The following is a 27,893-nucleotide window of genomic DNA, read 5'->3' as shown; positions in this document are numbered from 1 at the left end:
AAATAAACTTAAGGAGATACTCCACATAATGTACTGATTATGCCAGAGTCTCACTGACGGCATCAAGAAAACCAGGGCTCTGACTGGGAAGTAGAAATATTTTCATTACATACCAATTTCCCTTCTAGCCCTTATTTGACCTTTATTTGATTCCCTTTCCAAGAGTCAGCCTCATAGCTCTGGGCTTCGAACAAGCAGCATGAGCCTAAAGTTTAAATTTGCTATATTTATTTTTCAGCTAAAGGGATTAAAAATTCATAATCGGTTTAGAAAAATAAAGAAAATGTATTCTGCCCTACTCTGGACCCCTTTTCAGGACCTGAGCTTCCTGCTCATCTTTGTTTCTATCCCCAGCACCAAGCAGGGTGCCTTGGAGCCACAGACACTTAAAAGGTATTTGTTTAAATGAATTGGCCCTTCCATACCTATTGTGACATATTCTCTGAAACTGAAGTTAGATAAATATGTTTGAAGTTAGATAAATATGAAATAAATTTAAAATGGAACCTTATTTCAATATAACAAAACTTCAGAAACCATTCAACAGGTATTTCAGAAATTAGAAATCAGGGCAAGAGTTGGGGCTCACTGATGTAGCGCTTGTCTAGCACGTGCACGGGGTGCTGGGTTCAATCCTCATAAAAGCACCACATAAAAATAAATAAAAATAGGCGGGTCGGGGTTACATGGCGGCGACTGCGGCAAAGCGAGAGCCTCCTCGGAGACGCTGCTGGCGCCAGTACAGCCGGAGACCTGAGCCGACACTGGGGACTGTCCACGGGCCCCGCACTCCCTTGATGAGTCGGAGAAGTCCCGTTGTATCAGAGTAAGATGCATGGTGACTTTGATTGTGATTGTGGTGAGCTGGAGCCACCTGATCACTAACAAAAGACATCTGTCAACCAACAGTCGCCAGGGCTTCCTGTTGAAATATATAGCAACAAAGGAAGAAAAGAAGCAAAACGGAAATAGTGCTTACCAGCACCTTAGAATGATGCTGCTCAGAACCAGTCCAACACTGAATGTATCTGCACTGTGAGGAGAATGTTCATAGAAGCCTGTTGTGTGCATATTTATTCACATTTTTGTTAAATGTTAAATCGTTTAGCACAGTATATCTGAGTGCATAGTATGTCATTTCATTCCGTTTGAGTTTCTTGAGTGTTCTCTTTAAATGTCTGCAGAATTCCTGCCCCTTTCTTGAACTATGAGTACTGCAATCTTTTTAAGTCTCAATATGACTAGAGCTTTTTGAGCTTTAAATCTGAGGGGAACTCAACAGGCCTGGTTGGCATATGCAATGAACATCAAGAAACCAACTTGCTGTGGAAGCATCATTATTTTTCTTCTCCCTTTTTGAAAGATCTTTCCTTTTGATGCCTGTTTTCTTCCTTGTTTACACAAGTTCAACAATTCGAAAGGAAAAGGCCATAGTAAGGGTTTCAAAATGGCAGAGAAATTTGAAAGTCTTATGAACATTCATGGTTTTGATCTGGGCTCTAGGTATATGGACTTAAAACCATTGGGTTGTGGAGGCAATGGCTTGGTTTTTTCTGCTGTAGACAATGACTGTGAGAAAAGAGTAGCCATCAAGAAAACTGTCCTTACTGATCCCCAGAGTGTCAAACATGCTCTCCGTGAAATCAAAATTATTAGAAGACTTGACCATGATAACATTGTAAAAGTGTTTGAAATTCTTGGCCCCAGTGGAAGCCAGTTAACAGACGATGTGGGCTCTCTTAACTGAACTGAACAGTGTTTACATTGTTCAGGAGTACATGGAGACAGACTTGGCTAATGTGCTGGAGCAGGGCCCTTTACTGCAAGAGCATGCCAGGCTTTTCATGTATCAGCTGCTACGGGGCCTCAAGTATATTCACTCTGCAAATGTACTGCACAGAGATCTCAAACCAGCTAATCTTTTCATTAATACTTTAGACTTGGTGCTGAAGATAGGTGACTTTGGTCTTGCACAGATTATGGATCCTCATTATTCCCATAAGGGTCATCTTTCTGAAGGTTTGGTTGCTAAATGGTACAGATTTCCACATCTTTTATTTTCTCCTAATAACTATACTAAAGCCATTGACATGTGGGCTGCAGGCTGCATCTTTGCCGAAATGCTGACTGGTAAAACCCTCTTTGCATGTGCACATAAACTTCAACAGATGCAAATGATTTTAGAATCTATTCCTGTTGTACATGAGGAAGATCGTCAGGAGCTTCTCAGTGTAATTCCAGTTTACATTAGAAATGATATGACTGAGCCACACAAACCTTTAACTCAGCTGCTTCCAGGAATTAGTCGAGAAGCACGGGATTTCCTGGAACAAATTTTGACATTTAGCCCCATGGATTGATTGACAGCAGAGGAAGCACTCTCCCATCCTTATATGAGTATATATTCTTTTCCAATGGATGAGCCAATTTCAAGCCATCCTTTGCACATTGAAGATGAAGTTGATGATATTTTGCTTATGGATGAAACTCACACTCACATTTATAACTGGGAAAGGTACCATGATTGTCAGTTTTCAGAGCATGATTGGCCTATACATAACAACTTCGATATTGATGAAGTTCAGCTTGACCCACGAGCTCTGTCTGATGTCACTGATGAAGAAGAAGTACAGGTTGATCCTCAAAAATATTTGGATGGAGATCGAGAAAAGTATCTGGAGGATCCTGCTTTTGATACCAATTACTCCACTGAGCCTTGTTGGCAGTACCCAGATCGTCATGAAAACAAATATTGAGATCTAGAGTGCAGCCATACTTGTAACTACAAAACAAGGTCATCATCATATTTAGATAATTTAGTTTGGAGAGAGAGTGAAGTTAATCATTATTATGAACCCAAACTTATTATAGATCTTTCCAATTGGAAAGAACAAAGCAAAGAAAAATCTGCTAAGAAAGGCAAGTCAAAATGTGAAAGGAATGCATTGGTTAAAGCCCAGATAGCGGAGATCCAACATGGCGGCGAGCTCGGAGAGATCAAGTCTCTGACCTCTTCACCTGTGCGGGCATAGGGAGTTGTAAACAGTCTAAATTCTGTTTGCTCAGGATCACTAGGCAATGCTGAGCTGACGTGGATCTGGGGCGAACAGTCTGGGCCTCTCAGAACACACACTGAGCCCAGATCAGCTGAATTCAAGCTCCCGTTCACCTGCTTCCCGCAGACAAACACCTGTGACTCAGCACTAATCCATCCGGCTGAAACAACTGGTCAGCCCTTCTGATCCTACGGAGGTAAATGCCTACCGAGCCTTCATAGGTAGTGACCACAGGTTTGAAACGGGGCTTGGGAGAGACAGTAAGGACCCACCCGTTGCATTGGTCGCCCGGCAAAGGGAAATGAACTGTCGCCATTTGCAAGAGATACCACCATGACAGAGAACTGACGTCATCAGACTGCAGCGGAGGAGATAACTTCATTGAAACCTGCGGCTACAGGTGTGTAATTCCCTAGCCTTCCCTCTCCACACATCGGGAAAACCTTAAGGGCCCCTCCCAGGTCTCCCGTGAGCATGATAGACAGATCGAGGGAATCCGGAGTGGCGCGGGACCCATGGCACAGAACTCCTGGCTACCGCTCCCACCAGTGTTGACAACTGAGGTCTCTTGCACCAGCTACCGGGGGCGTGGCTACCAGAGGGCAAGTAAAATTTGCTGAGGATTCTCAGCCCCAAGCTCTACAAACTTAGGGTCTGAGGGAATGGCAAACAGGGAGAGTGTGCCCAGTCGTTCATGAAAACAGGGCTCCCGGGAGCAGCAGACCTGGCGTGTAGCCAGTATTGTGGTGAGCGGCACCCATGAGAGGGGCCTGGCTACAGGAAAAGTGGGAAGTGACTAGACACAAGAGGAGGCCCTAGGCACTCAGGATTGGAGACTCGCCCAGTCTGGGAGGAGGAGCTGCTGCACAGTGATTGGTTCCTGCGTATTGACAGGAAAAGCTTGGCCTGGTGGGTACAGCTCCACCTACTGGAAGAGAAGTAAATCAAACTCTAAGACTGCATTTATTAGTTTTTTCTTTTTTTTTTTTTTTTGATTTGGCTTTTTTTTTTAATATTTTCATGTTTCTTTCTTGTTGTTTTTTAAATTTTTTTATTTATTTTTATTTTTTTCTTCTAATTTTAATTTTAATTGTTTTTTATTTTTATTATTTTTAAATTTTTTTTCTTTTTTTATTTCCTATTTTTTTTCTTCTTTTGTCATTTCATTTCTTTTCAATTTTCTTATTCCCCCTTCCTTGAATTCTACCTGCTTACTCTCATTTTCTTCAGTGACTTCTTCCCTTCCCTTCTAATACCTTTCCTCCCAAGCATCAAATTAATTTATAGGAGTAAACAGTAACTCAGCAGTCAAACAGAACAAGAAGTAACATGAGCAGCATGAAAAAGCAAGGAAGAAAAGGAGTACAAACAATGCAGGACAGCCTAAATATTCAGGAGGACCTAGAGTCATCAGAAAAATGGTCATATAAAGAACTCAAGGAACACCTTAGACAGATGGAATGGAACCTTAAAGAGGATACGAGACAGCAAATTCAAACAGTGAAAGAACACATTGAAAACGAATTACATAAACAGATAAAAGAAGAAGTTAAGCATCTTTATCAGGAGATAGAGATTATAAAAAATAATCAAACAATAATTCTAGAAATGAAGGAAACGATAAACCAAATTAAAAACTCAAGTGAGAGTATCACTAACAGAGTGGAGCAAGCAGAAGCCAGAACGTCAGATAATGAAGACAAAATATATCATCTTGAAAAGAGTCTAGCCAACTCAGAAAGGCTGGTAAAAAATCACGAGAAAAACATCCAAGAGTTATGGGATAACATAAAAAAACCAAACTTACGAGTCATCGGGATAGAAGAAGGTACAGAGATTCAAACCAAGGGAATGAGTAACCTGCTGAATGAAATAATTACAGAAAACTTTCCAGAAATAAAAAAGGAAACAGATATACTAATTGAAGATGCATACAGGACACCGAGCACACAAAATCACAGTAGACCAACGCCAAGACACATTGTTATGAAGATATCCAATATACAGAACAAAGAGAAAATATTAAAAGCTACAAGAGAAAGGAGGCAGATTACATTCAGGGGTAAACCAATAAGGTTAACAACGGATTTTGCATCACAGACGCTGAAAGCAAGAAGGTCATGGAACAATGTATTTCAAACACTGAAAGACAATGGATGCCAACGAAGAATTCTGTATCCAGCAAAATTAAGCTTCAAGTATGACAACGAAATAAAAATCGTTCATGATAAACAAAAGTTAAAAGAATTTGCAGCCAGAAAACCAGCATTGCAAAGCATCTTGAGCAAAACACTACACGAGGAAGAAATGAAAAACAATAACCAAAACTATCAGTGGGAAGTGCCTCACTAAAGACAGAGGGCGGGGGAAAGCTAATCATGGAGAAACAAACTAAATTTAAAAATAAGGATAAATAATCAAACATGGCTGGAAGTACAAACCATATATCAACAGCAGAGGAGGTAGAGAGGGAAGATGGAAGGGGAGGGGAGGAGAGGGGAGAGGGGATAGTAGGGGATAGGAAAGATAGCAGAATACAACAGTCACTAATATGCCATTATGTAATAATGTGAGTATGTAACAGATGTGATTCTGCAATCTGTATTTGGGGTAAAAATGGGAGTTCAAAACCCAATTGAGTCTAATGTATGAAAGATGATATATCATGAGCTCTGTAATGTTTTGAACAATCAATAAAAAAAAATAAAAAAATAAAAGAATTTGCAGCCAGAAAACCAGCATTGCAAAGCATCTTGAGCAAAACACTACACGAGGAAGAAATGAAAAACAATAACCAAAACCATCAGTGGGAAGTGCCTCGGTAAAGACAGAGGGCGTGGGGGGGAAAGATAATCATGGAGAAACAAACTAAATTTTAAAAAAAAGGATAAATAATCAAACATGGCTGGAAGTACAAACCATATATCAATAGTAACTCTAAATGTTAATGGCTTAAACTCTCCAATACAGCAACATAGGCTGGTATCATGGATTAAAAAAACAAATCCAACAATATGCTGCCTCCAGGAGACACATCTGATTGGAAAAGACATACACAGGCTGAAGGTGAAAGGATGGGAAAAAATATACCACGCACACGGTCCTCGTAAGCAAGCAGGGGTGGCCATCCTCATATCGAATAAAATCGACTTCAAGACTAAGTTAATCAAAAGGGATAAGGAAGGACATTATATACTGTTAAAAGGAACCATTCACCAAGAAGACATAACAATTATCAATATTTATGCACCAAATAATGGTGCTGCGACAGTCATAAAACAAATTCTCCTCAAGTTCAAGAATCAAATAGACCACAACACAATAATTATGGGTGACTTCAACACACCTCTCTCACCATTGGACAGATCCTCCAAAGAAAAGTTGAATAAAGAAACTATAGAACTCAATACCACAATCAATAACCTAGACTTAACTGACATATATAGAATATATCAACCATCATCAAATGGATATACTTTTTTCTCAGCAGCACATGGATCCTTCTCAAAAATAGACCATATATTATGCCATAGGGCAACCCTCAGTAAATATAAAGGGGTGGAGATAATACCATGCATTTTATCTGATCATAATGGAATGAAACTGGAAATCAATGATAAAAGAAGGAAGGAAAATCCTACATCACATGGAAAATGAACAATATGTTACTGAATAATCAATGGGTTACAGAAGACATAAAGGAGGAAATCAAAAAATTCTTAGAGATAAATGAAAATACAGACACAACATATCGGAATCTATGGGACACAATGAAAGAAGTTTTAAGAGGGAAATTCATCGCCTGGAGGTCATTCCTCAAAAAAAGAAAAAACCAACAAATAAATGAGCTCACACTTCATCTCAAAGCCCTAGAAAAGGAAGAGCAAAACAACAGCAAATGTAGCAGAAGGCAAGAAATAATTAAAATCAGAGCAGAAATCGATGAAATTGAAACAAAAGAAACTATTGAAAAAATTAACAAAATTAAAAGTTGGTTCTTCGAAAAAAAAGATCGACAGACCTTCCTTTAGCCATGCTAACGAAGAGAAGAAGAGAGAGAACTCAAATTAATAACGTACGGGATGAAAAAGGCAATATCACAACAGATGCTACGTAAATACAGAAGACAATTAGAAATTATTTTGAAAACCTATATTCCAATAAAATAGAAGACAGTGAAGACATCGATAAATTTCTTAAGTCATATGATTTGCCGAGACTGAGTCAGGAGGATACACACAATTTGAACAGACCAATATCAATGGATGAAATTGAAGAAGCAATCAAAAGACTACCAACCAAGAAAAGCCCAGGACCGGATGGGTATACAGCAGAGTTTTACAAAACCTTTAAAGAAGAATTAATACCAATACTTTTCAAGTTATTTCAGGAAATAGAAAAAGAGGGAGCTCTTCCAAATTCATTCTATGAGGCCAACATCACCCTGATTCTGAAACCAGACAAAGACACCTCAAAGAAAGAAAACTACAGACCAATATCTCTAATGAACCTAGATGCAAAAATCCTCAATAAAATTCTGGCAAATCGAATACAAAAACACATCAAAAAAATTGTGCACCATGATCAAGTAGGATTCATCCATGGGATGCAAGGATGGTTCAATATACGGAAATCAATAAATGTTATTCACCACATCAATAGACTTAAAGATAAGAACCATATGATCATCTCGATAGACGCAGAAAAAGCATTTGACAAAGTACAGCATCCCTTTATGCTCAAAACATTAGAAAAACTAGGGATAACAGGAACTTACCTTGACATTGTAAAAGCTATCTATGCTAAGCCTCAGGCTAGCATCATTCTGAATGGACAAAAGTTGAAGGCATTCCCTCTAAAATCCGGAACAAGACAGGGATGCCCTCTATCACCACTTCTATTCAATATAGTTCTCGAAACACTGGCTAGAGCAATTAGACAGACGAAAGAAATTAAAGGCATAAAAATAGGAAAAGAAGAACTTAAATTATCACTATTTGCAGAAGACATGATTCTATACCTAGAAGACCCAAAAGGGTCTACAAAGAAACTACTAGAAGTAATAAATGAATTCAGCAAAGTGGCAGGATATAAAATCAACATGCATAAATCAAAGGCATTTCTGTATATCAGCGACAAAACTTCTGAAATGGAAATGAGGAAAAACACTCCATTCACAATATCCTCAAAAAAAACAAAATATTTGGGAATCAACCTAACAAAAGAGGTGAAAGATTTATACAATGAAAACTACAGAACCCTAAAGAGAGAAGTAGAAGAAGATCTTAGAAGATGGAAAAATATACCCTGTTCATGGGTAGGCAGAACTAACATCATCAAAATGGCGATATTACCAAAAGTTCTATATAGGTTTAATGCAATGCCAATCAAAATCCCAATGGCATTTCTTGTAGAAATAGATAAAGCAATCATGAAATTCATATGGAAAAATAAAAGACCCAGAATAGCAAAAGCAATTCTAAGCAGGAAGTGTGAATCAGGTGGTATAGCGATACCAGATTTCAAACTATATTACAGAACAATAGTGACAAAAACAGCATGGTACTGGTACCAAAACAGGCGGGTGGACCAATGGTACAGAATAGAGGACACAGAAACCAACCCACAAAACTACAACTTTCTTATATTTGATAAAGGGGCTAAAAGCATGCAATGGAGGAAGGATAGCATCTTCAACAAATGCTGTTGGGAAAACTGGAAATCCATATGCAACAAAATGAAACTGAATCCCTTTCTCTTGCCATGCACAAAAGTTAACTCAAAATGGATCAAGGAGCTTGATATCAAATCAGAGACTCTGCGTCTGATAGAAGAAAAAGTTGGCTCCAATCTACATATTGTGGGGTCGGGCTCCAAATTCCTTAATAGGACACCCATAGCACAAGAGTTAATAACAAGAATCAACAAATGGGACTTACCTAAACTAAAAAGTTTTTTCTCAGCAAGAGAAACAATAAGAGAGGTAAATAGGGAGCCTACATCCTGGGAACAAATGTTTACTCCTCACACTTCAGATAGAGCCCTAATATCCAGAGTATACAAAGAACTCAAAAAATTAGACAATAAGATAACAAATCACCCAATCAACAAATGGGCCAAGGACCCGAACAGACACTTCTCAGAGGAGGATATACAATCAATCAACAAGTACATGAAAAAATGCTCACCATCTCTAACAGTCAGAGAAATGCAAATCAAAACCACCCTAAGATACCATCTCACTCCAGTAAGATTGGCAGCCACTATGAAGTCAAACAACAACAAGTGCTGGTGAGGATGTGGAGAAAAGGGTACACTTGTACATTGCTGGTGGGACTGCAAATTGGTGCGGCCAATTTGGAAAGCAGTATGGAGATTCCTGGGAAAGCTGGGAATAGAACCACCATTTGACCCAGCTATTGCCCTTCTAGGACTATTCCCTGAAGACCTTAAAAGAGCATGCTACAGGGATGCTGCCACATCGATGTTCATAGCAGCACAATTCACAATAGCTAGACTGTGGAACCAACCCAGATGCCCTTCAATAGATGAATGGATAAAAAAAATGTGGCATCTATACACAATGGAGTACTACGCAGCAATAAAAAATGACAAAATCATAGAATTTGCAGGGAAATGGATGGCACTAGAGCAGATTATGCTTAGTGAAGCTAGCCATTCCCTAAAAAACAAATACCAAATGTCTTCTTTGATATAATGAGAGCAACTATGAACAGAGCAGGGAGGAAGAGTAGGAAGAAAAGATTAACATTAAACAGAGACTTGAGATGGGAGGGAAAGGGAGAGAAAAGGGAAATTGCATGGAAATGAAGGGAGACCCTCATTGCTATACAAAATTACATATAAGAGGTTGTGAGGGGAATGGGAAAATAAACAAGGAGAGAAATGAATTACAGTAGATGGGGTAGAGAGAGAAGATGTGAGGGAAGGGGAGGGGGGATAGTAGGGGATAGGAAAGGTAGCAGAATACAACAGTTAGTAATAGGGCATTATGTAAAATTGTGGATGTGTAACCGATGTGATTCTGCAATCTGCATTTGGGGTAAAATTGGGAGTTCATAACCCACTTCAATCTAATGTATGAGATATGATATGTCAAGAGCTTTGTAATGTTGTGAACAACCAATAAAGAACAGACTGTCTTGTATATTAATAAAAAAAATAATAAATTAAGAAAAAAAAAAGCCCAGATAGCGCTAGAGGAAGCATCACAGCAAGTGGCTGAAAAAGAAAGGGAAAAGAATCAGGGATTTGATTTTGATTCCTTTATTGCAGGAACTATTCAACTTAGTTCACAACATGAGCCTACTGATGTTGTTGATAAATTAAATGACTTGAATAGCTCAGTTTCCCAACTAGAGTTGAAAAGTTTGATATCAAAGTCAGTAAGCCGAGAAAAACTGGAAAAAGGAATGGCAAATTTGGCTCAATTAGAAGCCTTGTACCAATCTTCTTGGGATAGACAGTTTGTGAGTGGTAAGAAGGAATGTTTTCTCATCAATCAGTTTTGTTGTGAGGTCAGGAAGGATGAACAGGTTGAGAAGGAAAACACTTATACCAGTTACTTGGACAAGTTCTTTAGCAGGAAAGAAGATACTGAAATGCTAGAAACTGAGCTAGTAGAGGATAGGAAACTTGGGGAGAGAGGAAATGAGGAAGGATTTCTGAACAACAGTGGGGAGTTCCTTTTTAACAAGCAGCTTGAATCCATAGGCATCCCACAGTTTCATAGTCCAGTGGGGTCACCACTTAAGTCAATCCAGGCCACGTTAACACCTTCTGCTATGAAATCTTCCCCTCAAATTCCTCATAAAACATACAGCAGCATTCTGAAACATCTGAACTAAAACACTCAGCAGACATTTCTTTTTGTATTCTTCATGAAATGTGTTTGTCTTTTTTTTATTACTAGTGTTTAAGTCATTTTTTACTTGAATCAGATGGTGTCATTTAGTAAGGATTTTTATTAGTTCTTGGTTTTTAAAATCCAGAATTTTTTTTCTACATGAGATAGTTTTCATTTAATTGGCATGTCATTTGCACACAAAAAAAGAATAGAGCAAAATAATGCAATGCAGGAGGAGACAAAAGAAATGCACTAAGACAAGTAAAAAACATTCTCTCATAGAACAATGATCTGTTTTACAGGAAACAAAAATCTTGCCTTGAAATTTACACAGTGAGACTGTACATAATTGCATGAAAATATCTATTTTTTCCCCTAAAACATTTTTCATTCATTAGTATTTTCCAGTTTTTCATACTGTACACATTTCTTAAAACACATGATACCAGCAGCAACTGAAAATGAATGCCGATTTTGGTACACATGTGTTATCTACCTCAAGGTAACAAAAGTATGTGGCAAAACATATACCACCCATAGTGCTTCACAATATGCACTTCTATTTAGCCAGCGTTTATTGTAGTAAACTATTAAGACTCATTGTTTATAAATGTTCTGGTATTCATTCTTTAAAGTGAAGTGTTAATACATCACATCTTTTTTATTTTAGCAAATCAGTATATTTTCTGTATTTAATTATAAAATTAACTTAGTTTTAAAACTTTATTTGCAACTATACTTTTTCCATTTGGCACTATGGTTTGTTGCCTACCTAGCTGAATATATAATATCAGCTTATCCTAAGGCTGTCCACGTATTTAATTTACTTAAGTGTTCATTTTAAGTAAAGTACTCACTGTGTATAGGAATTTGTATTTTGGAGGTGTTTGATCTATCTACAAAGAAAAATTAGGAATTACTTTATTATAAAATGCTCCTAGAAGTCTTAATTGTGTTTATTTTTAAAAAATACTGTAATGTTAGACTTGTGTGCATGGAAGTAATTAAGGTACATCATTATTGTAGTTTTAAAGTTGTACATGATAAGACATTTTTTATTTTTACTGTATGTTTTTACCGAATGATCTATTCCCCATCCCGAGGCAAGCATGAATAAAATTAGGTTAAATGTAAAAAAATAAATAAATAAATAAATAAAAATAAAGGTATTGTGACCAATTGCAACTAAAAAAAAATTTTTAATTAGAAATCAATAGTCATGAAATTGAAGATGTAGCACTGCATTAGCATAGTATCCTTTATAATTTTAATAAATTGGTAAAACAAATTTTAGAATCACATCACTAAACCAATGTATGAAAAACAGATATTGAAATGGTCAATTTTATAAATCAAACTTGAGTGGAACCAAATAAGTGCTTCCAAATAACCTCAAGTCAATAATTTACTGGGTGTCTCTTGTGTGCAAAAATACACTATTCTAGGACCTACTAAGACACACAAATCATAATAGCAATTGAAATTAATTCAGGATTATTAACTGGAAAATAACAAGATGCTACCTCCTAATTTATAACTGTTTGTTTGCCCAAGAAAATAGAGATGGTCTAATATTACACAGCGATGCTATCTAGCACATTAAATGGCTTTTGAAAAATTACTTAATGTTGTATTGAATTGAAAAGGGCCTAAAAGGAGGAAATGGCTTTGATGGCTACTTAGATACCATGATAAAGCACAGATCGAGACATTTCATCATTAGATCCAAATTAGCTGGATGACTCTGAAGGTTTCCTAGGTGTTTAGAGTAGCTGGTCCTTAGAGAGACGCTGATAGCTGTGACATTCTTCTTTCTGCAACTCTTGCATCCCACAAAGTTGGCTGCTTTACAGAAGAGCATGATGTAAGAAGCTAAGGAGTGAGAGACATCAAGACTCTTGCCAGATTTCCCATGGCCTAAGTAACAGCTGTAGCCATTAAGCGGCCACCAGGAGACGTAGTTAGAGCAAGGTCCCGACAGAGGACTTGGGTAAGGCAGCTGCTCCACAAGAAGCATCAGCCAAGGTCAGCAGGAAGACCTCCAAGTCGGATCAGCCCAGAGCCACAGCAGTGGCAAATATCTCCCAGTATCACTGTGCCCCACATTTCAGAACCAATATTGATATTGGGGTGCTGACAAAAAAAAAAAAGGTCTATTCCCTGTAATAATGGTTCTTTCATATCAACAGTTCTTATAAAATCTTGAATTTGACATATTTATGAAGACCTATCCCAGTTATTTTCAGAACAGTGAGTTATCAGTGAGAACATTTAGAACTCTTGAGATACGATTTATCAGTTATAAACACTACACTGATCCTATGTAAATCAAAAAGAATACCCCAATAAAAATATTTATACCAAGCCAATAGACACAGAAGGCACAAACTTAGTAAATCATGTTTTTTCCATGTTGTTAAAGAGTGCTCTATGGAGGAGATAACTAAATTTAGCCTACAAACAGACTTAAAATTAAAAAAATAAACTTAAATAAATAAAGGCAAGAAATAATGCTGAACAAGAATTTTAACTTTTCAAGACATTTCCAAAAAAAAATCTTTTTTATAGTAATATTTTCCCAACTGCATAAGAATAAGTATGTTAGAATGAATAACTTTATGTTATTTCTTCAAGAACAAATGGGTATATTCTCCTCTTTTTTTTTCATTCATGATCATCAAAAGAGAATCACAAATCCAATTCATTCCTTTCTCAGATGTAAAAATGTGTCGATTTCTTTTATTTTTTTTAAAGAGAGAGAGAATTTTTTTTAATATTTATTTTTCAGTTTTCGGCGAACACAACATCTTTATTTTCTTTTTATGTGGTGCTGAGGATGGAACCCAGCGCCCCGCGCATGCCAGGCGAGCGCATTACCCCTTGAGCCATATCCCCAGCCCGATTTCTTTACTTCTAAGAGAATACCATGTTGGGTGAAGCCTGGATCAGTAAATGTTATCAATAAGCACAACAGACTGTGACTTGATGACAGACTGTGACTTGGTATGAAAAATACCAGTATTTCTTTTAACTATTAACATTTAATAGATAAGCAAGGAAAACCTATGATTTTAAAAAATAAAAATTAGTTAAAAGTTATAACCAAAGAAGCACTTGAACAGCATGAGTCCTGGGAAAAAAAGATGATCCCCAAAAGTTATGGAAACTAAACCAAACCTCAACAGCACAAATGTGCCCAAGCACAGCAGGCACCTGTCATTTTCATCCAGAAGAAGATGTGAAGTAGATGTTTAAAACACTCATTCTTATAATTTTTATGTTTTTATGTATCAGCTTAAAATTTTTTTAAAGAAAAAATATATTAATTCTTGGTATTATCAGATATTTTAATTTTTTCCAAATTAGCAGGTGAGATGTGCTACCTTATTGTTCTCTGGTTTTCTGTTTTCTTTGCATTCTTCACTAGGATATTGTTCATACCACTGTGTTCATTAAAAGGGCTGTTCATGAGGCTCTTGTCCAGTAAAACACCCTCAGGTGGAAAGTGTTTTCCTGTCTCCTCTTCTATGAACCTGATGCCAACTAAAGCAGACTGTGTCTAGGCACCTACAGAAAAGTGTGGCTAGAGCCCCTAGGCTTCTGGCCCCTGGTTCCTCCACCTCTGTCACTAATTCTTTATCACTCTCATCAAGAAAAGCTGAAAATAAGTGTGCAGGAAGAAATCCAGTTTGTGTCTGCCCAACTCCAAGTGGCAAAAAAAGAACTAGAGGTCTCTCCAGGCTATCTCCTGAAGATTCTGAAAGAGAGAATTAGATTCCTGAAGCAGCAGGAAGCAGTGGCTCAGGAAGAGCAAAAGAAAAGCCTGTCCTTTGCAACTTGACCACATAGATGACAACAAAGAACAGGACTTTTTTATTCATCTTTGAATAATGTCACCTGTTTGGTATTCCAGGATGTAAACTTGTATAGATATGTTCATTCAATTAGCTTTGTTGAATAAGCATTTAATTTTTTAAATGAGGCTAAGATTTAGTTATTCAAAAGCAAGTAGTTGTGAATTTAGAAAATTAAATAATGGTTACTTAGCTTGATATTCAACAGAATGCAATAAATGTTGTTTCTTTTTTCTTTGTCGTCCTGGGGATTAAACCCAGGGGTGCTTTACCACTGAGCTCCAACCCCAGCCCTTTTCACTCATGAATTTATGACAGGATCTTACTAAATTGACAAAAGATATTCATTTAACGCCATACTTAGAGTCCATGCTGCTCAACTATGAAGTTTCTATAATACGTAGAAACAAAACACAAGTCCTCTGCCATAGTCCAAGTTTTCTTCTGTCACAGTGAAGCCTTCAGACCATACCTATAAATGGCTCTTCAAAAGTACCCTGCAATTTCAAAACCGAAGTACAAATTAAATTTCTACCCTTTTTTCATGTGCCCCATAGGTGACAGTACCTCCGTTTTTAATGACAGTCCGCTGTTAAAGAATATTGTTGCAACAGCAATGTAGGATACGGTTATTTCTGGCTTCAGTGGTCCTAAAAAGAGAGAAATTAGCTACTGTTAGAAAAGAATTTCCAGTAGAAAATTTGGCATGGAAGAAAATTCTCTTGTAGGAGAGTGAATGCTACCTTAAATATTAGCACCGCACCCCACCCCACCCCACCCCTGCCCAGCGGAGTTGCTCATTTGCTGTAATGCAGCCCAACCCCAGAGAAGATTTTTCCAGAAGACCAGGATCAGGGCTCTCTGGCCCAGCACATTATCCTCAGACTAGAAGAATAAAAAAGCTCACAGGAGAGTAGAAAAGCACCTGCCTTCAATACAGGTCCTATGTATACCACTCATGACTGCTGCTACAACAATCAAAATAACCCAATCTCATAAAGAGAATCAATGAAAGAAGTTCCTTTCTCTAATATAGTGAATGTCATTTCATTTATTTTGGTTAGCAGAAATAAAAGCATGTATCCATACATGCCTTCAGTTCTAGTCTAGAGTGTTCTTTCTACCAAAATGTACTGAGCATATCCTATGTGAGATACTGCACACAAAACACTTAACTACTTGTGCTAGGTCCTGGGGACATGACAGTGAACCAGACAGGCCTGGTCCTTACCCTCCAGAAAATTCCCTCTGGAGCTACACTGGCATCATTAGAATTATATTAATGCTATGAGAACAACAGGGGCCATTCTGATATTTAAGTATCATTTGTTGACTTCCACACAATCAGCTTGAAGACCTAATGTGCTAACCACAGAACAATTCTCCTTTAAAAGATGCAATTCTGAGGAAATGCCATTTTATACCTGTGTACAAGCAGTTTTCCAGCAGTGGCAATTTTGTCCCCACAGATATCTGGCAATGGTTAAAAAGTGTTTGGTTGTCATAACTCAGCAGGGAGGGTGTGCTACTGGCATCTGGTGGAAAGAGATCAGGAATCCTGCTACATACATATCCTGGGAGGCGTGCAACAGCCCCTCTAACAATAAATTGTCATGTCCAAAATGTCATTAATATCCCAGCTGAGAAACCCTGATATACGCCGTATATACCAAGATCTTAAAATCTGAGATCAACTCATATTTGACTTTCTGTAAAGCCCTCTGTACTGGATTGGGTAGTATCTTCCCAAAAGTCATGTCCACCCAGGACTTGTGAATGTGACCTTATTAGGAAATAGAATCTTTGCAGATATAATCAAATTTACATGAGGTCTTATTGGATTGGGATTGTTACAAATCCAATGACTGATATTCCCCCTCCCCCCACCCACATACACACACACACACACACACACACACACACACACACACACAAACCAATGACCCATATTTAATAAATAGGAAAACCTGGATACAGGCACACACAGGGAACATGGCCCCGTGTAGACTGAGGCAGAGCCTGAAGTGATAACACCACGAGACAAGGAAGCCAAAGACAGCCGCAACTACAGCAAGCCAGAAGCAGCAAGGAAGGCTACTTCCCCAGAGAATGGAGAACACCCTGACTTTGGACTTCTGGCCTCCAGAACTGTGACAGAATACATTTCTGCTGTTTTAAGCCACCTGATATGTATGCTTAGGTCGTTTGTTGCCTAATTTATTTTCCTTAAAGCAAAACAAGACAAAAATTGTGGCTCCTCCATCCTCCAAAACCTTCTGCCATATCCACAGACACTGCTCAAAAAATAGAGAGAAGACCAAGCTCAGAAATAAAAACTACCATTCACTCATTCAACAAATATTTATTGTGCAACTACTGTGTGTTAGGCATTTGTAGAACAACAATGCATAAAAGAAACAAAGATCTCATCAAACACTGCAATAAGTTATTTTATATACCTGGCATTAATACAAACCATTTTGCTGAGATCTGAGAAAAGGGAGCCAAAGGATGAATACAAGTATGAAAAGCATGATGTTTGGGGACAATAAAGGCTTTTCATCAACTTTTCTCAGGAAGTACTTTTTTTATAATTGTGAATCTGCTCAGCAACTCAAACGTACTACTTCAACAGCTGAGAAGGGTGATTTAAGAGCAGATTTTATAAAATTTGAGTCTTTTTTTTTTAAAGAGAGAGAGAGAGAGAGAGAAATTTTTTTAATATTTATTTTTTTTAGTTTTTGGCGGACATAACATCTTTGTTTGTATGTGGTGTTGAGGATCGAACCCGGGCCACACGCATGCCAGGCAAGCGCGCTACCGCTTGAGCCACATCCCCAGCCAAGAGCAGATTTTAAATCCAAGGAATCTGGCTTGTTTTGGAAGAGGATGGTTCCTAGGAATTTTAAATACCTTGCTTTTTGAAACTCATGTCATTTTTATTTTCCTCTTATGCCCTGTTTTTTTGAGATCTTATTCTTGTTAATTGTGGTTCTGTTCTCAGTGATGCCTCCAGAATTTCTATACAGGAAGGGTCAGATTTAGCAATATGGCTGCAGGGGAGAGCTAGGAGACCACAGACCAGTTGCAAAGCCAGCAGGAGGTATTTACCTGGATTACATGGCTCTTTGGATAGCTCAGGCATTCACTTTTGTTGACCAATAATTTTACTTCTTTTTGTTATTGTTGTTGTTTTGACAGAGCTGAGGCTCAAACCCAGTGTCTCATTCACGCTAGTCAAGCACTCTACCACTAAGCTATACCTCTAGCCCACATAATTTCACTTTTTAAGAAGCTAATTCTTCCCATGCTCTACACATATATACATAAATACACAGAACTATTTAACTAAATTGGCGTAATTCAATGAAATAATCCTGGACTTTTAATATTTTAAATCCCTAAGATTAGGTATGTTGTCTTTTATAATAGATGCACACGTAAATAACTCTAATCTACAAAAGGACACAATGAGGTTATTCCAGGGCTCCTTAAAATATACCTGTGAGGGAGAAAGAGGAATTAATTTTGACTTCAGAGAAGTCACTTCTGAGACATACTCAACCAATAGGCTAACAAACGGCTCAAGTTGGGAATGTGGAACTGGAAGTCACCTAGAGCAGAAAGAAAAACTTGGCAAATTTTTGCAGAGCAAAGAGTTGAAGCTGAGACATAAAAATGATATCTGGCCCTTCCTTGAGCTAATAATTATGTTCTCCAAGTCACCAAAATAACTAGATTCCGATCTTAAATGGCTAACCTGAAAATATATTTTTACTTTTCTTTTAAACAAAATCCAAAAAATGTTCATCCAAAAAATGGAATGGGTAGCACATCAATCAAAAGAAAAACTGGCAACTAAAAAAAATGAGGCAATTTCTAATAGGAAGAAAAAAGAAAATGTTTTGGAATACTTAAAAAAGCAAGGAATTATTACCATTTCACAAAAGCCACTTATTATCAAAGTAAATTACACTTTCAAACATAATCCAAAATATTCTAAGATATCTGTGGCAATAAATGTAGGTTATATCATGTTTCTATTTTTTGTTTTTATTTTTGTTTTGGTACTTGAATTGGACCCAAAGGCACTTAATCCCTAAGCCATATCCCCAGCCCCTTTTTTTATTTTTTTATTTTGGGACAATGTCTCACTGAGTTGCTTAGGGCCTCACTAAGTTGCTGAGGCTGGCTCTGAATTCATGATCCTCCTGCCTCAGCCTCCCAAGCTGCTGGGATTATAGGCATGCACTACGGCACCCAGCTCCAGTTTTTTTAATGGAAAAACAAAGCAACTTCCTTTTTAGGGTTAATGTCTTATTAACAACAATAATTTAATACACAAATAGAAAGGACAAAATTCCTCTATACTTCCAAAGAAACATTTCTCTTCCCAAGAATGAATAGAACAGTGTTGAACTGCCATAAACTCTAAGGTGTGCAATAATAATGCAAGGCTTTCCTGGGTCCCATTAGAATAGGTTGTCAATATCTCAGGATCTACATATTTATATCCTCTAAGACATTTTTTTAGCCTCCTATATATTTAAAAATGAAATATAAGCCAGGGACAGTGTGCATGCCTATAACCCCAGAAACTAGGGAACCAAGCAAGAGGATCACAAGTTCAAGGCCAACCTGGGCAACTTAGCGAGACCCTCAACAAGTTTGTGAGACCCTGTCTTAAAATAAAAAATAAAAGGGGCTGGAAATATAGCTCAGTGGCAAAGCACCCCTGACCCCTGTGTTTAATCCCCAGTACCAAAAACAGAAAAGAAAGAAAGAAAGAAAGAAAGAAAGAAAGAAAGAAAGAAAGAAAGAAAGAAAAAAGAAAGAAAGAAAGAAAGAAAGAAAGGCAAATGAGTAAAAAGAGCAGTGAACTAAGAATTAAGTTATCTAAGCTAATATCTACTATACTTCTTTCCATTTGGAAAGTTATTCAACTTATTTAATTTTAGGATTACTAAATCTATAAATTTCTTAGCACACTAACTCACCAGATGTCAGTAAAGACTTTTTTTAAGGGAGGTCCGACCACACATATGTGCAATACTTTAAAAAGTCTTACACTTAAAAATAGAGTGTTGGGGCTGGGGATGTAGCTCAGTGGTAGAGCATCAGTGGTAGATTAGTTTAGCATGTGCGAGGCCCTGGTTTAATCTCCAGCACTTGAACGAAAAAGGAAAGAAAAAAGAAAGAAAAGAGAAAGAAAGAAAGAAAGCCACACGCTGGCTTAAAATACTTCCAGCTCTTAATATTCTACTTCTACTCTCTTATAATTAAGCAAAGAAATGAATTATCCTCTATTAATGCCATAAGGAGGAATGGAAATGGGAAACAATATTTCTAAGATACAATAATGTACCAGAACTTCAATAAGCAATGGCCAAGGGAAGAAACATGATTACAGGATCTAGCTCATATCTGCCACTGCCAGGGGAGCTGGAGGGAACTGATTCACCATTCAACAACCTTCCTGCTGGCACAGCATTTAGGGAACATAAGGTAAAAGTAATTTGCAAACCTAGCCCCCACAGATTTAAACTTAAAGATCATACGTCACCAGTGATTTCATCTCAAAACTGAGCAAACAGATCTAACACCAGAAGTTCTAACTAGTGAAGTGTATGTTGCAGATGGCTACAAACATGGTCTAAATCTTACTGCTTGGTTAGTTCCAGGCACAGAAGGTCTTCCTTTGACAGAATCTGAAATACCAGCTTTCAGAAGAATTTCTCAAAAGCTTACCAAGAGGCTGTGTCAAAGAAGAAACCCATATCTTCAGAGGGAGAAACCACTAGGAATAACAGGCTTGTTCTCACAGTTATGTACTGTACATATTTTGCACTATGTATAGAAGAAAAAAAAACATTTTAAACAAACAGAAAAGCTTTCATCTACAAGATCACTGTTTAATTCATTCCATTTAAAATGATTCCGGAGCTGAGGTGGTAGATCACCTGCCCAGCATGTGCAAGGGCCCGAGTTCAATCCCCAGCATTGTAAAAAACAAAAACTGAAAAGCACATAACAATTCCAAAAGCAACTTAGAAGGAACTACTATTTCATTCACTTCCACCATGTTTTCATAAAGAGGTACAAACAATTTCAAATATCCTATGAGCACTTCCTACTATAAAAAGATTGTGTGTTCTCTTCTATCCTTATTTGCCATCCTTGTGAGACTTAGATATTAAATCAAAAAATAAACTCGAAGATTGACAAGGTCAAAAATAAATGAAGAAATTCAATTAATGTTGATGAAAAGTAGGACGAGATTGTCTGAAGGTAGAAGGAGGAGGTTCTAAAAGGCTAATGATATTTCCAGGGTTCCCACCAGTGTCCTCAGGCCACATTACAAAGCTTCCAGTATACAGACTTAGGTAGGTTTTCAGCCCATCTGCGTTTCCTTGCCAAAATACACATCACTTATGGTTTAACACAGTCTGTATCTGTTAGACTGCTAGTATAGCTACTGAATCCCAGCAGCACACGGAAGTAGTGTCCTGAAATGAAAGAGTGCAACGTGTCAGTCGGCTTGGGAGTTTCTGGAGTGGCAGCAACTCCAGCAAATCATCACTCTCCAACACGTGGGCTACCAAATCTGAGCTGGGGGCAGTGTGACCATCCCCCCCCCCCCCCCACACACACACACACATTTTCTTTCCCCTAATGTGCGGAGGGGGAGGAGTCAGAAATCGACTAGAGAATGAGGGTCACTCCGAGATAGATAAGAATTCTTATCTATAAGGGCAGCCTGGAGTCCCTGGGGATGGGATGCTACTTGGAAGGCAAGAGGAGTTAAGTTTCACTCTCTGTAACCTCACTCCTAGACCGTGAGGCTGGTCATGGATTGCTCCAAGAAAAGGCAACCTGCACTCAAACGCCTTTGCCTCGCTCCTAACTACAAGTCCCCTGTAGGGGTGGAAAATGACAGACCGAGCAGAGGGCCGAAGGACCCGCCGGGCTGGCCACCGCTCCGGCGAGAGGCACTTGCGGCTGCGGCTCGCCCCTCCTTCCCCGGACTCGCGGGCCGATTCCGACGCGGGAGCCGCCGCGCCGCCCGCGGAGGTGCGACTTACCCCCGTTCACGCCCACGGACGGCTTCAGCTTGGCTCCGGCGATCGCCAGCACTATCCCGACCATGAACCATTCTTTCCTCACCCTCTCTAGCAGCCGCATGTTTGTTAGGGTGGGTGGGTTTTGTTTATTTGTTTGGCTTTTTTTCTTTTCAAGCTGCGATCCCTGAATCCCCGGGGCGTCTCCACACTTTCCTGGATCCCTCCAGACATGCAGCAGAGCAAGTCAAATTGCCACTTGTAAACTAAAGACCAGAGGGTTGCTCCGGCGGCTTGGAGGAGGGCTGGGAGTAGTAGTATCCAGTGACAGGAAAGTCTCACTGAGCGCCGCCATCACTACCACGCACCTCCTAATAGGCGCGCACACGCGCCCTTAGCCGTTCCGGCCGCGGGGTCCCAAGCGAAGAGGATCTGCAGCGGAGACTTGGCCCAGACTGACGATAGCAGGCGATGGGGAAGGAAGGCTAGCCACCGGCTGGGATTAACAGACGCGCTGCCGTCCAGACCTGCCAAAGCTAGGGAATGAAGGGGACTTAAAATTGTCTTTTGGCGCCGCAGATACCCAGCCTCATCAAGGGTCTTTCTGCAATAAACCTTTAGGAAAACCTGCCCGCGCCCCTAGAGCATGCACGCACCGAGGTTCTCTCCTCTGCACTGCCATGAGCCACTGGGAAGGTTGGGCGTGCAAGGTTTGGACAGGAATTTCTGGGTTGGAGCGGCGCTGGCTGGGCGCAGGCTTCTGAGGCGCGCTTCTTCGGGACATTACGACGCCTCCCGGACGCCGGCGTTGACGTTGCGCGGGGGAGGGGCGGCCGCTCCAGCTCGCCGGGTTCCGGGCTGGAACTGCCCGACCCAGACGCGCTCGGACGTGTGCGCGGGAAAGCGGCTCCTGGTCTGGGATGCGGGGGTGGATTCACCATCGGGCCGCGAGCGGACGCCCAGGTTCACCAGACCCCTTGCTTCCAGCAGCCACCGCTGCGGGAGCAAGGCAGGAACGGACCTCGCCGGATAGGCCGCCTGAGGGTGGGCGCCCGACCCGCCTCCACTCCCATCTCCGGCCAGCACCTGCGCCCGGGGCTGGGTAGGGGCTGGGAGGGCGTTCGCTTTCTCCCCAGAACTGACCACCCAGGACGGCCCTGGGGAGGGGTCAGGGACTCCAAAGCAAAAGTAGTGAGGGACTGAGGGGTGTGGCTCCTCGATCTCTTCAAGTGTTTTCTAAGTGACCGTGACACTGAGAGCCTCATGAATGGACTCCTTACCGGTACACACTGTAGGAACCCCAACTCCTCTCCATTGTGTATCCAAATAAAGACACAAACTACTGTGACATTTTGGGGTAGCCTGACATCTGCCACTTGAATGATTAACTGTGGAATTTTAGGTTTGAAAGGGATGGTTTGGTGATGCTAGACTTTGAATTCCGAATTTATGCAAAGCTTGAAAGAGATTCATCATGTACTTTCCCCTGTTTAGTTTAGCTTTATTATGATGACATGACTTGCTCCCCCAAAACTCAGCTGCCTTCAACAGTTGTGATATCAGTTGTAGGTTACACAGCACCCCGTGTCATGTAAATTATACATCAGACAGCGTGATGAAAAGTTAGTCTCAAGATAAAAAGAATAGGGAGACACAGATGATATTAAACAATTTACCCTGAAAAGAGAGAAGCACATGAAGTGTGATAAAATCAGATGTTAATTATAAAGGCAGTCACAAGGAAAATGGAGGAATATGAAATACAGTTTATGACACAAATTATTTTCTTATGGTAACTTGTTCCGATAAGAGTTGTGTATCTTGGACATTGAAGGGTATTTTGGTATTTAAAGATCATTACATGAATTGAGCTGGTTTCACTTTGTGGCTCTTCACAAATTTTTATTTGCTAAGATCGATCTGTTTAGAATCTATCTCAGAGACATGTTTCCGTCTTGGTTTTAAAAGTACTTGAAGGAAAAGAAAGCATTGCATTGAAGGCTGGGGCTCCAGGAACAAATACCAAAATGGATGGCTTCAACACAACAGAAGTTTGTTGTCTCACAGTTCTGGAGGACAGAAGTCCAAAATCAAGGTGTTGTCAAGGCCACACACTAGAGAAGCATCCTTTTGTTACCGCTGTTGGCCGGTGACGAGTCCTTGCTTCCCCGATGTTGAAGAATAACACCAAAGAAGCACGCCGAGGCAAGGTCAGAGTAGAAAGTAGAAGTTTATTAAAGGACAGCAGAAAAGACTTCTCCCGGAGGAAGAAGGGGACCCAAGAGATGGAATCCAGTTGGTGGGCAGATGTGTTCCCCTTTTTATAGGTTTGGTGATGAAATGTAGGTTGGAGAGCCCGAGGGGTGGGACACTTCTTTGTGATGGGCTATCTTTAAGTTTGCTGGGGGCTGTTTATTAACACTTCTTTGAGGTGGACTTTGGCCTAGGGCCTTTTTGGGACTTCGTCATCATTCCATGAATTGTCCTGTGTTTTCCCTGAGTCATTCCCAGCATGGCCTCCAATTTAGATTTCACTCGGTATTAGACCCGATTTACCTAACTACACTGACTACCTAACTTTAAATCTGGCTTCACTTTCTTGCCTCTTCTGGTTTTTGGTAGCTGTCTACATTCCTTAGCTTCCCTGGTTTTATGCCTTCTGTGCTCTAGTCTACCCTGCTTTCAGATTTGTCTTATAAAAACACTTGTCATTGGATTTAGAACCTACCTACCTAATCCAGAGAAAGCTCTCAAAATCCTTTACTTAATTACATCCATGTATATCCTTTCCCCAAATTAGGAAACTGCTTTGTTGAATAGTGTCCTCCAGAGATCCATATCCTTCTCAAATCTCAGAATTTCCAATTTAGTTGAAAATCAGATTTTTGCAGTTTTAGTTAGTCAAGATGAGGTCTTTACCAATTAAGGCAAGGCCTAAGTTCAATGGCTGGAATCCTTTTAAGATTATAGTGTGAAGATAAACAAGAGAGACACACAGAAGGGAAGACCATGTAGAGATGGAAGCAGAGATGTACCTGCAAAATAAGGAATGTCAAGGACTGCAAGCCACCACCAGGGCTAAGAGAGAAATGGGACAGACTTTCCCTCAGTGCTTCCAGGAGGAAACTGGTGACACCTATTTCAGACTTATGCCCTCCTAAACTTCCGAGAAAATAAATGTTGTTTTAAGCCACACAGTTTGCAGTAGTTTGTGACAGTGAAGCCAGATTTACAGATAGGTAGTTAGTGTAGTTAGGTAAATCGGGTCTAATATTGAGTAAAATGAAGGTCATATTGAGAATGGAGTCCAGGAAAAGGGGAATTGAAAATGTCCTCAAGGTGCAGAGCCCATCCCAAGGAAATGTTAATGAAGCAGCTCCCAGCAAACTGGAGATACTAATCCAAAAGCCAACCCTGCCCGGATTACTCCTTCAGCCCACCTGTCCCCCACCCTTTGGGCCTTCCCACCTACATTCCATCACTGCAAGACAACAGAACTAAGGACAGGAATTCGGGAAAGCTGAGAGAAGACCTTAGCTATAAAAGAGGGAAGACCTCTCCCTTCCATGGATTGCACCTCTTGGGTCCCCTTCTTCCTCTGGGGAGAAGTCTTTTCTGCTATTCTTTAATAAAGCTTCTACTTCCCACTCTACACTTGCATTCGGGGAAGCAAGGACTCGTCACCAGTATAGTGATAGTTATAAGTTCCAAGAATCTGATATGTTTCTCCTCGGTGTAACCACCATTCAATTCAGTACAAGACTCTTTCCTAGCTTCTCTTTGTTGCATTTTCTCTGCCTCTTCACATTCGGGGGTTTTTGTTGTTGTTTTGTTTTTGCTTTTTTTATATCAGCCACTTCTCCTGACATCATCCTAGTCAAAATAGATATGAGAAAGCCACATATCTCAAAAACAAAAGCTGTTGACTCAATCAATCTTGTTTTAATCCATTTTCTGTTGCTATAGCAAAATATTTGAGACTAGATAATTTATAAAGAATTGTTTAGTTGGCTCATGGTTCTGGAAGTTGGGAAGTCCCAAGATCATGACTGGCATCTGGAGAGAGGCTGCTCACTCCATCATAAAATGACATGACAAGACCAAACAAGTTGTTACCCCAGCCTCTCTTCCTCCTTTCTATAAAGCAATTTCTATTATTATGGAGCCCCACCCTCATGCCTTTGTCTTAATCCTAGTTTCCTCCCAATGGCCCTCCCTCCAAAGGCCCTGCTTCCAAATAACATTTGCATATGAGTTTGGGGACTGTTTCCCACACTAGGACTGAGGGTGGTGGAGGGTAGGGGGGACACATTTAAACCATAGCAAATATATTTTTTTAATTGAAGAAATTTTGAGTGTGACTCTACTGTACCCCAAGCACATATCAGGCGCTGCACATTTGATAGTGAACAAAAAGTAACACAAAACCTGCCCTTGCAGAGTTTATAATCCAGTAAAGGAAACAAAATTCGAGCAACTTGTGATTTGTGGAAGGAAAAGAGCAAGATATTGAGAACACTCTGGATTGAGAAAGGTATCCCTGAGATTTGAAGAGTGAAAGGCGGAGAAGGCCCAGGCAGGGAGGAGCTTGGTTGACTAGTCAGTAGCAGGGGGGGCATGTCAGAAAGGTGGGAGCTTACCAGGCTGAGATCACGTCCAGGTTGTGGTAGTTGTGGTAAAGGATTTGATTTTTATCAAATGCTAAAGAATTTTAACTAATGAATCTTGAACTTGCAAGTAGCATGCCCAATTTTGTCAAAGAGATTATTATAGAAACAGCCTGGACAGTAATGCAGGAAGAAATGACTAAGTCATGGAGCTGTAAAAACAATTTGTATTGAAAGGGTAAAGTTTCTAAGCTGGAAACCTTGAATTGAAATGTAAAAGATTAGGTACTATTAAGTTCCTCTGTTACACCCAGATTCCTGAGATAGTTAAGACAACGCCCTACTGGCCATTCAGCCTAGGGCCCTGTGCAGTTCGTCACAGGGCCCGAACCAATCAGTTTGAATGTGTACCCAGTTTAGAAGTGACCAATCACCCCTGCCCAGCCTGTTCCCGCCAATGAATGGACTAATCATGTATCAGAGTTGTTGTTCAATTTTCCCGCGCCTCATGATGATTTGTTCTGATGTATGCAAAGCCCCCCACCCTCTCCAAAAAGTGTACTTAAGCTCTGCTTGACCTCTGCTCTGGGCTCTGGGCTGCTCTCCCTTCTTGAGTGAGCACAGAGTCCCAGCGCGCTGGAACGGATCCAATAAATCCCCCTTGCAATTGCATGAAGCTAGTCTCGTGGTCTCTTTCTCCGACGTTTCGCCGGACCCTTACACATGTACATTTCCTTTTGTGAAATAATTGCTCACTCATTCTTTCATTCAGCAAACAGTTGTTGGGTTCCTGTTATGTACTAGGCACTAGTCTAGATACTGGAGTGATGAGAGAAAAAAATAAGAAATATGGTGTGAGCTCTCCTTGAGTGTTCTGATAATGACATAAAGAAGAAAAGTAACAAGTAGTGGTGAGGTCCATGATGAATAAAACAACTTCATGTGATAATAATTTTAACTGAATGGTCAAGAAAGGTGACTTAGTTCAGGATGATACACCAAGTTCACATAGGCTTGTCTGAAACAAGACACATTAATTTCCCTCCCTTCTGGAGAAGTCTAAGATCAAGGAGCCAACAGATCTCAGTCTGGTGAGAGTTACTTTCCAGTTTACAGATGACCATCTTCTTACTATGTCCTCAGCTGGCAAAGAGCAGAAAGAGTCAGTGTCTCATCTAATAAGGGCACTAATCCCATTAGGAGGACTTCATCCTCATTACCTAATTACTTCCCCAAAGCTCCTCCTTCTTATACCATCCCACCGAGTGTCAGGATTTCAAGATGTAAATTTGGGCGAGGAGACACAAACATTCAGTCTGAAACAGAAGACCTCTGAAAGAGAATGACTGAAGCAGAGACCAAATCTCAGGGAAAATCCTACCATGCTCTTACCTGGGAGATGAGTACTTATAGTAGAAGGAAGTGTGATAGACCCAACCTGATCTTTTCTT

General features: G+C 39.8%; 2 protein-coding genes across 5 annotated transcripts in view; one reads left to right on the top strand and one right to left on the bottom strand.

Annotated features, from left to right (window-relative positions):
• The window catches only part of SLC10A7 (solute carrier family 10 member 7), a 257,657-nt gene extending 234,602 nt beyond the window's left edge, over positions 1-23,055 (bottom strand). For 2 of the 4 annotated variants that reach the window (XR_014023255.1, XM_081303699.1), the window contains exons 1-2: positions 21,860-23,055; positions 15,345-15,427 (exon numbers count right to left, since the gene is read on the bottom strand). Coding sequence is in view for 3 of the 4 variants with exons in the window: in XM_081303699.1 (XP_081159825.1) it covers positions 15,345-15,427; positions 21,860-21,959 (183 nt within the window). In the remaining variant the exon portion in view is untranslated. The remainder of the gene's footprint in view (positions 1-15,344; positions 15,428-21,859) is intronic. The other 2 variants (XM_081303698.1, XM_081303700.1) reach the window with 2 other exon arrangements.
• LOC308654951 (mitogen-activated protein kinase 6-like) lies at positions 1,347-11,478 on the top strand. The gene is given in 5 exon segments (XM_081304692.1): positions 1,347-1,738; positions 1,740-2,357; positions 2,361-2,753; positions 2,757-2,960; positions 10,268-11,478. Coding segments are annotated over 5 exon segments (2,163 nt in total). The 5' UTR covers positions 1,347-1,447; the 3' UTR covers positions 10,925-11,478.
• Positions 23,056-27,893: the final 4,838 nt, after the last annotated feature.

This window comes from Spermophilus citellus (assembly GCF_964194105.1).
Source record: "Spermophilus citellus genome assembly, chromosome: 8".
Classification (NCBI taxonomy): Eukaryota; Metazoa; Chordata; class Mammalia; order Rodentia; family Sciuridae; genus Spermophilus; species Spermophilus citellus.
The sequence above is the reverse complement of the archived record's forward strand: the minus strand, read 5'-3'. Positions and strand labels throughout refer to the sequence as shown.